The sequence below is a fragment of the Panulirus ornatus genome, chromosome 64 (assembly GCF_036320965.1).
Source record: "Panulirus ornatus isolate Po-2019 chromosome 64, ASM3632096v1, whole genome shotgun sequence".
In the NCBI taxonomy this organism is placed as follows: domain Eukaryota; kingdom Metazoa; phylum Arthropoda; class Malacostraca; order Decapoda; family Palinuridae; genus Panulirus; species Panulirus ornatus.
Genome location: NC_092287.1, coordinates 21,949,185 through 21,962,370, shown reverse-complemented (window position 1 = coordinate 21,962,370; position 13,186 = coordinate 21,949,185). Strand labels below are relative to the sequence as shown.

The 13,186-nt window shown below is 50.1% G+C and overlaps 1 protein-coding gene across 2 annotated transcripts; it reads right to left on the bottom strand.

The window, feature by feature from the left end:
- Positions 1-60: 60 nt before the first annotated feature.
- LOC139746125 (uncharacterized) lies at positions 61-12,718 on the bottom strand. Of its 2 annotated transcripts, none has more exons than XM_071656985.1 (4): positions 10,358-12,718; positions 5,235-5,406; positions 2,064-2,327; positions 61-171 (listed from the first exon to the last, which is right to left on the bottom strand). In XM_071656985.1, the coding sequence occupies exons 2-4, from the start codon at positions 5,386-5,388 to the stop codon at positions 149-151; spliced, it is 441 nt and encodes a 146-aa protein (XP_071513086.1). In that variant the 5' UTR covers positions 5,389-5,406; positions 10,358-12,718; the 3' UTR covers positions 61-148. The 2 variants fall into 2 exon arrangements, with proteins under 2 accessions (XP_071513086.1, XP_071513085.1); XM_071656984.1 differs by lacking the exon at positions 61-171 and adding an exon at positions 188-769.
- Between the last annotated feature and the right edge of the window lie 468 nt (positions 12,719-13,186).

Genomic DNA, 13,186 nt, shown 5'->3' with positions numbered 1-13,186 from the left:
GCAAGGGGCCTGAGTCACCGCTGCTGTTTCATTCCTGGCGACGCCCTGTGTCGTGCATGCAGTCAGCCCAGTTCCTCCTCCCAGCTCATGCAACACACCGTCCCCGCCTCCCGCCCATAGCTGCTGCCGGAGCGAGAGTGGCTCCTCCTCACCGTCGACTAAACACTGCGCCTGTGGACGAGAAACATCACAACTTATATAAGACCAGAGAGACCAGCTTGATAACTGCGGTGCAGCTGCTACTTAAAGATATCAGATACACATGGCCGATATACACAAGTCACTTGAAACTAGTTACATAGACATGACCGATATATATACACACAGTCACTTGAGAGTGGCTGCATATATATATATACGACCGATAAACACGGTTACTCGAGACTGGCCGATATACACACAGTTAGTCATGACTGGCTACATATATACAACCGATAAACATGACTACTTAAGACTGGCTAAAAATACATGGCTGTTATATACACATTCACTCGGGATACAGTCAAATAAAAGCGGTCACCCGACTGTGTTGAAAGTTAGACATTTTTTTTTCCCCTTTCAACCGTAAGATAAGGAAGGTAGAGTGAAGTGCCGAGTGTGCTGTAGGGTGTGGAGAGCTCGGTCTGACTCGCCTCTTGCAGCTGTGGTTGATACTGGAGGCACAGATGGCGCCACACTCCGGGAGGGAACTTGGCCTCGAAGAAGTACTGGAACACCTGGTCCTTGGCTGCCTCCGGCACCTGCAACGCCACCCCCAGACGACTCAGGCCTGTAGGACAGGGTGTTGGACATACCCAAGTACACACACACACACCAATTACTTCATGAATATTCGACTCTTTCAAAGGATTATAAAGCATTTTAGGTTATTCTTCACGACACTGTAAGATCCGTATGATTTTAGTATAGCGGCCGTACCCATGGTGAAAGCCCCAGGTCAGCCCTCATACTGTGGTCCGCTAACACCCAGCCCAGACCCCCAGCTGTACCTGCAATAGAGGCCCCAGGTCAGCCGTCATACTGTGGTCCGCTAACACCCAGCCCAGACCCCCAGCAATAGACGCCACAGGTCAGCCTCCATACTGTGGTCCGCTAACACCCAGCCCAGACCCCCAGCAGTACCTGCGATAGACGCCACTGGTCAGCCCCCATACTGTGGTCTGCTAACACCCAGCCCAGACCCCCAGCTGTACGTGCAATAGAGGCCACAGGTCAGCCCCCATACTGTGGTCCGCTAACACCCAGCCCAGACCCCCAGCTGTACGTACAATAGAGGCCACAGGTCAGCCCCTATACTGTGGTCTGCTAACACCCAGCCCAGACCCCCAGCTGTACCTGCAATAGAGGCCACAGGTCAGCCCCCATACTGTGGTCTCTCGACCATCCCAGACCCCCAGCTTGGAGACTTACGGAAGTCCATTATGGGACAGCACTCGGCCGGCCTCTGGCCATTACTACCAGACACACATATAGATGAACTTTAACTTAGTCATTTAAAGGGAAATACTGAAGGGTCCACATACACACACACACACACACACACACACACACACACACACACACACACACACACACACACACACACACACACACACAAACATACACACACTCACCAGAGATGATGGCAACATACAGAAGTTTGAAATGTATGATGGAAGAAAGAGTACAAGATATGGAACCCCACGAGTGTACAACTTCCTCCCTTTACAGCACAAGAGATGCGGCCTCACGAATGTACAACGCCCTCCCCGTACAGTACAAGAGATGGTACCCCACGAGTGTACAACACCCTCCCCGTACAGTACAAGAGATGGTGCCCCACGAGTGTAGAACTCCCTCCCCGTACAGTACAAGAGATGGGACCCCACGAGTGTACAACACCCTCCCCGAACAGTACAAGAGATGGGACCCCACGAGTGTAGAGCCCTCTCCCTGTACAGTACAAGAGATGGGGCCCCAGGAGTGTACAAATCCCTCCCTGTACAGTACAAGAGATGGGACCCCACGAGTGTACAACTCCCTCCTCGCACAGCACAAACTGGTAATTAGACACAACACCTTACCTACTGTAGCTGACCAGGTCTTCTGGGTGTAGGTCAGGAGCGGCGAGTGTGTGCGACTCTTGCGTATCCTGAGGAAGGCGCAGAAGGTGAAAGAGGTCAGGTTGGAGGTGTGACGGTCGTGTGCCGAGTGACTCTTTTCAGGACGGGAGGAGGCGGCTGAAGGGCCGCCAGCAGCAGCAGCAGCAGCAGCCTCGGGAGGTCCCTGGCTACAGAGAAGGGAGTAACCCGGGCCAAACTTTGCTCCCATCACCAGGTCGTCTGTACCTGCGGGGGGCAACAGACGAGTGTGTGGTCAACACTGCAGACGCTGCTACATGTCTCATAAACCCTAAACATGGGTAGATCTCGTCCCTCGCCTGTGGCGACCCACAGGACACAAAATTCGTCGTAAATGATGCCTTCATGGACACCCTGCTCCATAGAAACACGTCGACAGCTTCATCATTGGCGCTGCCGACGACGACAACTTCCCTGGCTCTCATTGCCTTCAGGCCTGGATGGACCACCTCCATCAACCACGTCAACACAAACTAAACAAGACTATAGTCATTGACACCTGCATTGTCTTCAACCCTGTCCCACCCCCTACTGTCTCACCAGGCCCCCAGTCCTCTCCAGGTTGTCCAGTCCACCAAGCTTCCAACCCTGTCCCACCCCCTACTGTCTCACTAGGCCCCAGTCCTCTCCAGGTTGTCCAGTCCACCAAGCTTCCAACCCTGTCCCACCTCCCTACTGTCTCACTAGGCCCCAGTCCCCTCCAGGTTGTTCAGTCCACCAAGCTTCTAACCCTGTCTCACTCGTAGACTCAAGACACTTGGACTCCCCGCACCTGAACTCAAGAACATCTACACAACTTTGATTCTCCCCAAACTCTCCTATGTCTCCCCCGCCGCCGCCTGGTCCTCCTCCCTCCCCACCACACAACAGAGGCGACTGGAAAAAGTGCAGAAAATGGCGTGCAAGATCATCCTTGGGTCCCTCTTACACACCGTCCTAACCCTTCCCAGCCACCACTTCGTCATCATTCGACAGTTCTAGGAGTAACTCCACAATCTTCGCCATAGTCACCCTTGCCACCAGAGATCCCTCGTCCCCGAGTTGCAGTTCAGCACCACAAAAGTCTCGAATCGAAACGGAATCGTACAGACTGCTACAAGAACAACCCCATCCCGACTTCTGTGAACATCAAGAATGATTAATTGCTGTAATTATAATGACACCTTTTGATAAGCCCTCCTGTTAATTGTTGCATGTATTTTAAGCATATTATCCACATAGGCTGTACTTAATGCAATGAGCTGTTTTTCATTATTACTTTGTGTATATGCACACTTACTAATGTTTACATGCAAGCACACATGTGTGTACCCATTTACACACACGCACAGACCTATACACATAAAGGTGAAAGCATGGACATACGTAACAACGCTAACTACACATCAGTACGGTAAAGGGACGTTATATACTGAAGCCACACGTTAACTGGAGGGATTTGTCGGTTATGGTTTTGATGTGAACTGAGCGCACTTATAATGCCAGTGATTTTAAGGCAGTGTCTTCTTGGCAGTGTCGTCATGGCAGTGTCTTCATGGCAGTGTCTTCGTGGCAGTGTCTTCATGGCAGTGTCTTCATGGCAGTGTCGTCATGGCAGTGTCGTCATGGCAGTGCCTTCATGGTAGCGTCGTCATGGCAGTGTCTTCATGGCAGTGTCGTCATGGCAGTGCCTTCATGGTAGCGTCGTCATGGCAGTGTCTCCATAACAGTGTCGTCGTGGCAGTGTCTCCATAACAGTGTCGTCATGGCAGTGTCTCCATAACAGTGTCGTCATGGCAGTGTCTCCATAACAGTGTCGTCGTGGCAGTGTCTCCATAACAGTGTCGTCATGGTAGCGTCGTCATGGCAGTGTCTCCATAACAGTGTCGTCGTGGCAGTGCCTTCATGGTAGCGTCGTCATGGCAGTGTCTCCATAACAGTGTCGTCGTGGCAGTGTCTCCATAACAGTGTCGTCGTGGCAGTGTCGTCATGGCAGTGCCTTCATGGTAGCGTCGTCATGGCAGTGTCTCCATAACAGTGTCGTCGTGGCAGTGTCTTCATGGTAGCGTCGTCATGGCAGTGTCTCCATAACAGTGTCGTCGTGGCAGTGTCTTCATGGTAGCGTCGTCATGGCAGTGTCTCCATAACAGTGTCGTCGTGGCAGTGTCTTCATGGTAGCGTCGTCATGGCAGTGTCTCCATACAGTGTCGTCGTGGCAGTGTCTCATGGAGGTCGTCATGGCGTGTCTCCATAACAGTGTCGTCGTGGCAGTGTCTTCATGGTAGCGTCGTCATGGCAGTGTCTCCATAACAGTGTCGTCATGGTAGCGTCGTCATGGCAGTGTCTCCATAACAGTGTCGTCGTGGCAGTGTCTTCATGGTAGCGTCGTCATGGCAGTGTCTTCATGGTAGCGTCGTCATGGCAGTGTCTCCATAACAGTGTCGTCGTGGCAGTGTCTTCATGTGTCGTCATGGCAGTGTCTTCATGGTAGCGTCGTCATGGCAGTGTCTCCATAACAGTGTCGTCGTGGCAGTGTCTTCATGGTAGCGTCGTCATGGCAGTGTCTCCATAACAGTGTCGTCGTGGCAGTGTCTTCATGGCAGTGTCGTCATGGCAGTGTCTCCATAACAGTGTCGTCGTGGCAGTGTCGTCATGGCAGTGCCTTCATGGTAGCGTCGTCATGGCAGTGTCTCCATTACAGTGTCGTCGTGGCAGTGTCTTCATGGCAGTGTCGTCATGGCAGTGTCTCCATAACAGTGTCGTCGTGGCAGTGCCTTCATGGTAGCGTCGTCATGGCAGTGTCTCCATAACAGTGTCGTCATGGCAGTGTCTCCATAACAGTGTCGTCATGGCAGTGTCTCCATAACAGTGTCGTCATGGCAGTGTCTTCATGGCAGTGTCGTCATGGCGGTGTCTTCATGGCAGTGCCGTCAAGGCAGTGTCGTCAAGGCAGTGTCTCCATAACAGTGTCGTCATGGCAGTGTCTCCATAACAGTGTCGTCGTGGCAGTGTCTTCATGGCAGTGTCGTCATGGCAGTGTCCTCATCATTCTGGAAAGTGACTTCAAAAACTTTGGGGGTCTGCGTGTTACCAGTGACATCACCATACGTCATGATAGTGATGTCGGGAACATACCTGATACATCAGCTGCCAGTCCCCGGCCAAGACCACCTGTGCAGACCAACGAGGACCACATGACCAGCTGGGTCTGCCAACACCATACCAGGACCAACCAAGGCTGACGACCCGGCTCCCGGCGGAGGGACAGTCGCCACACTGACCCAAACATCTCCAGCCTCACACCTCACTGTTGGGGAGACGTAGGTCGTGTGAACACTGAACCTGGCAGGAGACACTCACTCTCTCTCTCTCTCTCTCTCTCTCTCTCTCTCTCTCTCTCTCTCTCTCTCTCTCTCTCTCTCTCTCTCTCTCATTCAGCTACCAAGTTCACTCACTCACGGTGGCAGCATGCATGTGAGGCAGTGAGGAATATATAAAAAAAAAGAATGATGTGTAGGTTTAAATGTTAAAATGACGTTTCCATATTCCTCAGACCGAGGCATTCAGGCGCTAGACTGCAACAATTGGTCTACTGTCGTGAGCGTTAAACACGTCTCTCACACAAGCTGACTTGATGGTACGGACGAGTTTGATGAAACGGAAGTGTGGGGACAAGGTGACGGTGGAATAGGGTTGGGTAGGATGGGACCTGCCTGGCGGTGGAGCCCTGTGTACGATGGGTCCCGGATTTCGTGGGGTCTTTACCTGCTGGAGTAGGGCTGGGCAGGATGGGTCCTGAGGTTCTTACCTGCTGGAGTAGGGCTGGGCAGGATGGGTCCTGGGGTTCTTACCTGATGTAGGAGGGCTGGGTAGGATGGGACCTTGGGTTCCTACCTGCTGGAGGAGGGCTGGTTAGGATGGATCCTGGGGTTCCTACCTGCTGTAGGAGGGCTGGGTAGGATGGGTCCTCGGGTTCCTACCTGCTGAAGGAGGGTTGGGTAGGATGGGACCTGGGGTTCCTTCCTGCTGGAGGAGGGCTGGGCAGGATGGATCTTGAGGTTCCTACCTGCTGGAGGAGGTGAGAGTGAGTGAGGTTGGTCGCCACACCACAGCCATATACCACACCGGCAACACATCGATCATCTGGCTCCCAACACCTGCCACTGGTCAAGGTGAGGCCGCTGTACTACACCTGTGGCGCAGGTGTCCCTCCCTCCCGTTCTCTGGTCACCTGTAACTGGTGCCAACATCTGCCATTCGTCAAGGTGAAGCTACTCCACACCTGTCGTGCAGATGTCCGTCTCTCTTTCTCTGATATCTGTTCTCTGATCACGTAGAACCCTGGTGGAATCGGTTACCACACCGTCCACGGTGAGGCAAGCGCACAGTGATCCACCTCAGCCCATGGAGTACCAGACGCACCTTCCTGAGAGAGACTCTTTGTGGTCTTTCCTCCTCCAGCAGATAACCTCGTGTTTACCGTCCCATTTTTTGGGGAGTTCAGTGGCTTTCCCGTGCACCGCGTCTTTTAATCTGGCTTTCCCAGGTGCCAGCAGAAGAAAGGATTCCCTTGACTTGCTCGATCAATCCTTCCTTGTTATGGATGACTGTGCTCCAGCAGGATGAACGCGCCCTTGAGCTCAGCCTGAACGTATCCGAGCGTCGAGGTAAAGGCTTCGCTGACACTGCCACCTGCCTTGCCTCTCCTCACACATACTTCGGTCAAGTGTTTAGGTTATCCGGTGGCCGATGCGTCGTAGGTTGCGTGAAAAGGACTGTACTGCTTGGGTGATCTCCCGCGCCATACATGACGGGAGCAGTTCTTCCTCACCTCACACCAGTGTGCACAGAGTCTGGGGTCCTGGCACCATGACCAGGGAGGGAGGAACACTGTACCCAATGAGACTGTGGTTTATGTTGCACGGCGTGACGTGTGGGGTCATTAGTCTGGTAGGCCAGTGTCTGTGTGCCAAGTGTATCTTGAACCATTGTGCACCACACATCCTCCTGCTGATCCTACGTGTGTGTACTGGGTGTGGTGTACTGGTGCTGGGTGTACTGTGGTGGGTGTTGTGTGCTGGACATTGTGTAGTGGGTGGAGAGAGAACTGAATGTGGTGTAGTGGCTGTGATGTGGTGGGTGAGGTATACTGTAGTGGGTGTAGTGTACTGGATGTAGTATAGTAGTGGCAGTAGGGCCTTGATCATAGCGATATGGCCCTTGAGCACAGTGGTATGGCCTTTGAGTACAGAGGGATGGCCTTTGAGCACAGCGGTATGGCCCTTGAGTACAGAGGGATGGCCTTTGAGCACAGTGGTATGGCACTTGAGTACAGAGGGATGGCCCTTGAGCACAGTGGCATGGCCCTTAGTACAGAGGGATGGCCCTTGAGCACAATGGTATGGCCCTTGAGTACAGAGGGATGGCCCTTGAGCACAGTGGTATGGCCCTTGAGTACGAAGATACGACTCCTGGACCTTGATGGACTGACCCATTTTTCTTGCACTTAAGAGTGGTCAAAGGTGAGGCCATCATACTCAAAGGTCGTACTGCTATCTTCAAAGGGTCGTCCTGTCGTGCTTAAGGGTCGTGCCGTGGTGCTCAAGGGGCCACAACCCCTATTACTGACGACCGACTCCCCCGAGTTAATGCCACACATTTGTGGTGATGATCATTATGACACAGCGTCTGTGCTCAGAGGATGTCACGTCCACTGACAAATATAACCACTGGAAATTCTCTTTAGTGGCCAGACAGCCAGTTCTCGCAATGTCCTCATGCAGACGACGGACTCGTTTATCAAATGTTCTCTCATTGTTCTTCACCTTAAAGGTTAAAATTCTCGTAGTACAAAAACAAAAAACAAAAATGGTCTTAATCGTCAAAGACATTGGGGTGATTATGTCAAAGGTCGTACAGTCTTGCTCGAGGGTCGTCCCATTACGATCAATGGTCGTGCTTCCATCTTCCTCTCGTACTCAAGGGTCGTCCTCACTGCGCTACACAGGTTAAGTTAGATAAGCTCGTTAGTACAGAGTGAGGCACTCATGTTGTTTACGCTGGTCAAGTGGGCTTCCAATAACTCAGGTTACAGCCTCCCTTCAGGCTGAGGAGCCAGGGATGAACAAATGGGTTGGCTGGAGAGAATGAGTGCAGGGACGGTGAGTCTGGGTGCATCTGGGTGGTAGAGAGACGAGTCTGGGGTACATCATGCGAGGGAGAGATATGATAAATGGGTCCGCGTGGGCATGAGGTGAATGAGTCAGATTATACGAGCCTCAACAGAAGGGGACATGCGAGTCGGTGGGGGGGAATCATAAAGAGCAACTCGTCCAATGACCGAAGTTGGGAAAGTGTTGTTGTAGGTTAAGCCATAAAGGTGGAAGGATTAGCAGTTACCTCTAAGGACGATGACTTAACCCTTTGACAATGGTGATTAGCCATAGCGCTCGAGGGGTACTGAAGGATCAACTCATGGTATCAAAGGAGTTGAGATTGAGAGAGCCAAAGAAACACGTTCTGAGGTCTGTTGGTGCCGCCTAAGGCGAGGGTAAGCCACAGAGAACTCCATGCCAGTGAGAGAAAGGAATGTTCAGTTCGAGAAAAGGAATTCTTTTTTCCAATCCATACTTTCCTATTCAATGGCCATGTCAGTATACCGTCTTTGTACTAGATGACATTTGGTAGCTTTTCCCCCACCCTCCCCTTACCGACTGCTGTGAGAGAGAGAGTTGTGGGGGACGAGGTCCATCTCTTCATTACTATCTTGTCTCCACCACAAACAATAGTATGACGTCAGGACACCATTGCTGTCCTCCAGCAGATAACTACGCTAAGGACCATCAACACTTTTTCTAAGTCCTTCCCACGTACAAAATAATCCACCTTGATTCATTCTACCATTTCCAGTGACATGTCAACAACGCTTCAGCCTCTGAAACTGGTTCCTTAAACAAACCAACATCTCAGACTTGAAAAAAAAAGAATGTATGCCACGATATATCTGTTTGCCTACCACTATAGTATGTTGGAGATCTGAAACACCCATCACCCCAAAACGCACTCCTCGAGGTTACAGCACTTGCAAAAACTCCTTTTCCTTATTAGTTTACAAAGTTCTTTCACTGTTAACAGCACGAGAGGCCCAAGATGTAATCAGCTGCTGACGTCGACGGAGGAGGAGGAGGAGGAGGAGGAGGAGAAAGAGAAGGAGGAGGAGGAGGTAGGTCACCTTCGACTTAAGTATGAAGAAGTTTCCATGACTTACCAAGTTTGCTGGCAGAAGCGAGGCTGAGGTTACCACATGATGTACCCCCGTCCCACACACACACACACACACACACACACACACACACACACGCACACGTACATGGCGGAACATGAGAACAGCAGAAACAAATAATAAGTGTAAAGTAATGTCGGGACGGTAATGGAGGGAAAGTACAGTTACAAATATAAGTACCTTATACCTGTAGAGACAACAGTCCTACGAGACAAGGACCATACAACGCCACAGGATAAACAAAGTCAAGCAAGAAAACGTCTTTGGGAACCTTCTCCTGGCAACGTGTCGAGACAAACGTTTGCTCGTTATGACAAACCACAGTAAGTATAATGCATGTGTAGGCAACACCAGCCACCAGCCAGCCAGCCAGCCAGCCAGCCTACATACTTCACTAGTCGACAGTGGAATGTTGTGTGCAGGTGTAGTTCATTGCGACAAGTATATGGTCACGTCTGTACAACTGGCAAATAAGGCACCAGCTCGCACTGTCATCATGCTATCAACCAGTAGTTGGAATGCAAACTACTCCTCCAACATTCTTGAATGTAACAACCAATTTTCTCGTAACTGTTCAAGAGTCATGACGATTTCCCTCCAGCTGTAGCGTAACCTAAGATTGTTAACGTACACTGTTATTATCACACATCCACCCCATATATATACATTATACTTGATCGCTGTTTCCTTCGTCGGCGAGGTAGCGCCAGGAAACGGACTAAGAATGGCCCATACACGCACACATACATACATATGCATATCAACATATACACATATACATACACAGACATATACATATATACACATGAACATATTCATACTTGCTTGCCTTCATCCATTTCTGGCGTTACCCCGCCCCACAGGAAATAGCATCGCCACCCCCTGCGTCAGCGAGGTAGCGTCAGGAAAACAGACAAAAAAAGGCCACATTCGTTCACAATCAGTCTCTAGCTGTCATATATATATAAAACCTTACCTTATCTTTCTGCTCCAGAAGCCCTTCCATGGGGTTCCTGCAGCGCTCAGGAAGCAAGCCACGTCCAAAGAGTAGGAACACGGGTCAGGTAGCGTAATAGTGATGTGCCATGCCTTGGGAGAGAGAGAGAGAGAGAGAGAGAGAGAGAGAGAGAGAGAGAGACTGTAGAATTTGCTTCTTGGACGAGAAGTGGTCTTGTGACTTATAGAACTGTATTTCGTAATGTTTGGGGTTATAGGTGGTGTTCAGAGTTGTGATTTAGAGTGTATATAACTCGTATACGTGTCTGGGGAGTGTGGCTTCGAATGGGTTTACATCTAATGAAGTCAAAGTTTAAGATGAACGTTGGCAAAGGTGTGTAAAGTTTAGGTAAGCTTTGTATTTCTCTTGGCTGATGGTAGTAGGTTATGAAGGTGTTTGGATATGGGAAGAGTCTCGAGCGCTGTTGCAAAATTGATCATCTGCTGAGCTGAGTATGTTGTGGTGAAATTTCATTGGAAATATTTTCATTGCATGGTTCAAGTGTGGAATGTTTATCAATGCCGAGCAGCCAAGGATTGAAATGTTTTCTTTCGTGTGATTCGTACTCTTGTTATGACTGCTTTTTGAAAGGTTGCATTACCATGCCGGTGAGGCGTAGTTTAAGATGGAGCTGATAAATTGTACGAGAGGATACTGAGGGTATTACCTTTTGTGTTTTTGTCCATAACCGATGCCAGTAAATAATTCCGGGAGCGTTAAATATGTTCCTGGTCTACGCGTTGGTGATTGTGGTGTAGGGAGTGAAGGGCACGCGAGGTTCTCATGTGATACGTGGAGAGGCTGGAGTCTTGCTAAGTGGGAGATAATGGTCGTCCAGGGTAATGGAAGGGTGCAGGTTGGATTCATGCACGTCATGGGTGACCAAGGTCATGGTGGACCGCTGCGAGAATGAAGGTATTCCGTTCTTGAATGAGACAGTCTTCTAATGGCGTGACATAATGCTTCAAGTCTGGTGTTGTTGTTACTGCTGTTGCTTGTGACCGTGATGTGACGAGGTGATGCAAGAGGAGTGGAGAAAGAACAATCCCCTGGACGAACTCTAAAGGATTTTTGAAGGTGAAAATACTTCCAAGGCCTTTGGCTTGGCTAACCATTTCATGTTGTTCTTGTGCTTGTTAATGTTACAAGTATCTCGTGTGTTCATAATGTGTTGCAGGTCTGTTATATGGTTTATCTGTGAGTATTGCCAATTGCATTGTGCGGGAGGACATGGGTTATGGCAGTGGAGTGATGGGAAGTATAAGCTATGCTTGATCCCGTTGTGGCCAAGTTATTCCATGGGTTTGGATACTAATGATCACCAAGATAAAGGGCAGCAGAGATGGAGGCGGCGGAGTTTGGGGGTAAGGAGGGTTTTCAGGGTGGGTACTCTGTTGGAAAGTCTCAAGATTCTTAGGATTTTGTTGTATAACCCGGAATGGTTGGAGATGTCTGCAAGTGCTAAGGTCGTTGTTGGACAGGAGTTTTAAGCGAGTCTGACTGTATTGTTAAGGTCTGTCTGCAGGGAAGTACTTCACTTTTTATCTGTCAAGTTTCTTCAGTTGCGAGTGTCAGCGAGGGCGAAGGGTGGGTGAAGAGGTGTGTCAGGGAGGATATTTTTCTGAAGGTTTTTCACGACTGCTCCGTTGAGGAGTATCACTGGCTTATTGACAGTTTTCAAGTTGTGTTTCACGAGTACGTCTGTGTGTTCTTTGGTAGAGAATGCTGTTGGTCTGGGTTAGGAGTACTATGTGTATAGAGTCAGGGCGGTGTGAGAGGTGGGAATTTCCTATACTTTTCCATAAATTTGGACGCTTTCTTGTCTTGAGTGGTTCACAGTGTTAGGGAAATAGTGTCATTTCTTTTTCAGTCTTAAAATTAGTAATAGTAATGATGTTTGGATTTCTTCTATGGTCTGTAGTGATGGTGGGCACGTTACTCTGTTGTCTTAAGTCTGCCACGAGTGAAGAAATGTCTAGGGTCTATTGTTTTAGCAAAGTTTGGGGTTTACCGTTTTCTATCTTCCGTGTGTTATGTTTTTTCTCAGTGGTACTCCCACACACTGTGGCTAAGGCCTACCTGGGCTGGGCTTCTCCAGAGTGGTACACTAACGCTGCTCGTCTGTCGCGGTTCCCCTGCGAGGAGAGAGAGAGAGAGAGAGAGAGAGAGAGAGAGAGAGAGAGAGAGAGAGAGAGAGAGAGAGAGAGAGAGGTTCAAGCCGCGTCACTGTAGGATCATAATCCACCTCCAGGATAACACCCGCGTCACTGTAGGATCATAATCCACCTCCAAGATAACACCCGCGTCACTGTAGGATCATAATCCACCACCAGGATAACACCCGCGTCACTGTAGGATCATAATCCACCACCAGGATAACACCCGCGTCACTGTAGGATCATAATCCACCTTCAGGATAACACCCGCGTCACTGTAGGATCATAATCCACCACCAGGATAACACCCGCGTCACTGTAGGATCATAATCCACCACCAGGATAACAGCCCGCGTCACTGTAGGATCATAATCCACCACCAGGATAACAGCCCGCGTCACTGTAGGATCATAATCCACCTTCAGGATAACACCCGCGTCACTGTAGGATCATAATCCACCACCAGGATAACACCCGCGTCACTGTAGGATCATAATCCACCACCAGGATAACAGCCCGCGTCACTGTAGGATCATAATCCACCACCAGGATAACACCCGCGTCACTGTAGGATCATAATCCACCACCAGGATAACAGCCCGCGTCACTGTAGGATCATAATCCACCACCAGGATAACACCCGCGTCACTGT

What these genes read in the sequence shown, in the direction of transcription:
- LOC139746125 (XM_071656984.1), bottom strand. Translation starts at nt 5,388, where the DNA reads ATGTTTGGGTCAGTGTGGCGACTGTCCCTCCGCCGGGAGCCGGGTCGT. An exon ending in ACTGGCAGCTGATGTATCAG is followed by an intron (nt 2,328 to 5,234) that starts GTATGTTCCCGA and finishes TGCCCCCCGCAG; the next exon opens with GTACAGACGACCTGGTGATG. An exon ending in GACCTGGTCAGCTACAGTAG is followed by an intron (nt 770 to 2,063) that starts GTAAGGTGTTGT and finishes CCTGTCCTACAG; the next exon opens with GCCTGAGTCGTCTGGGGGTG.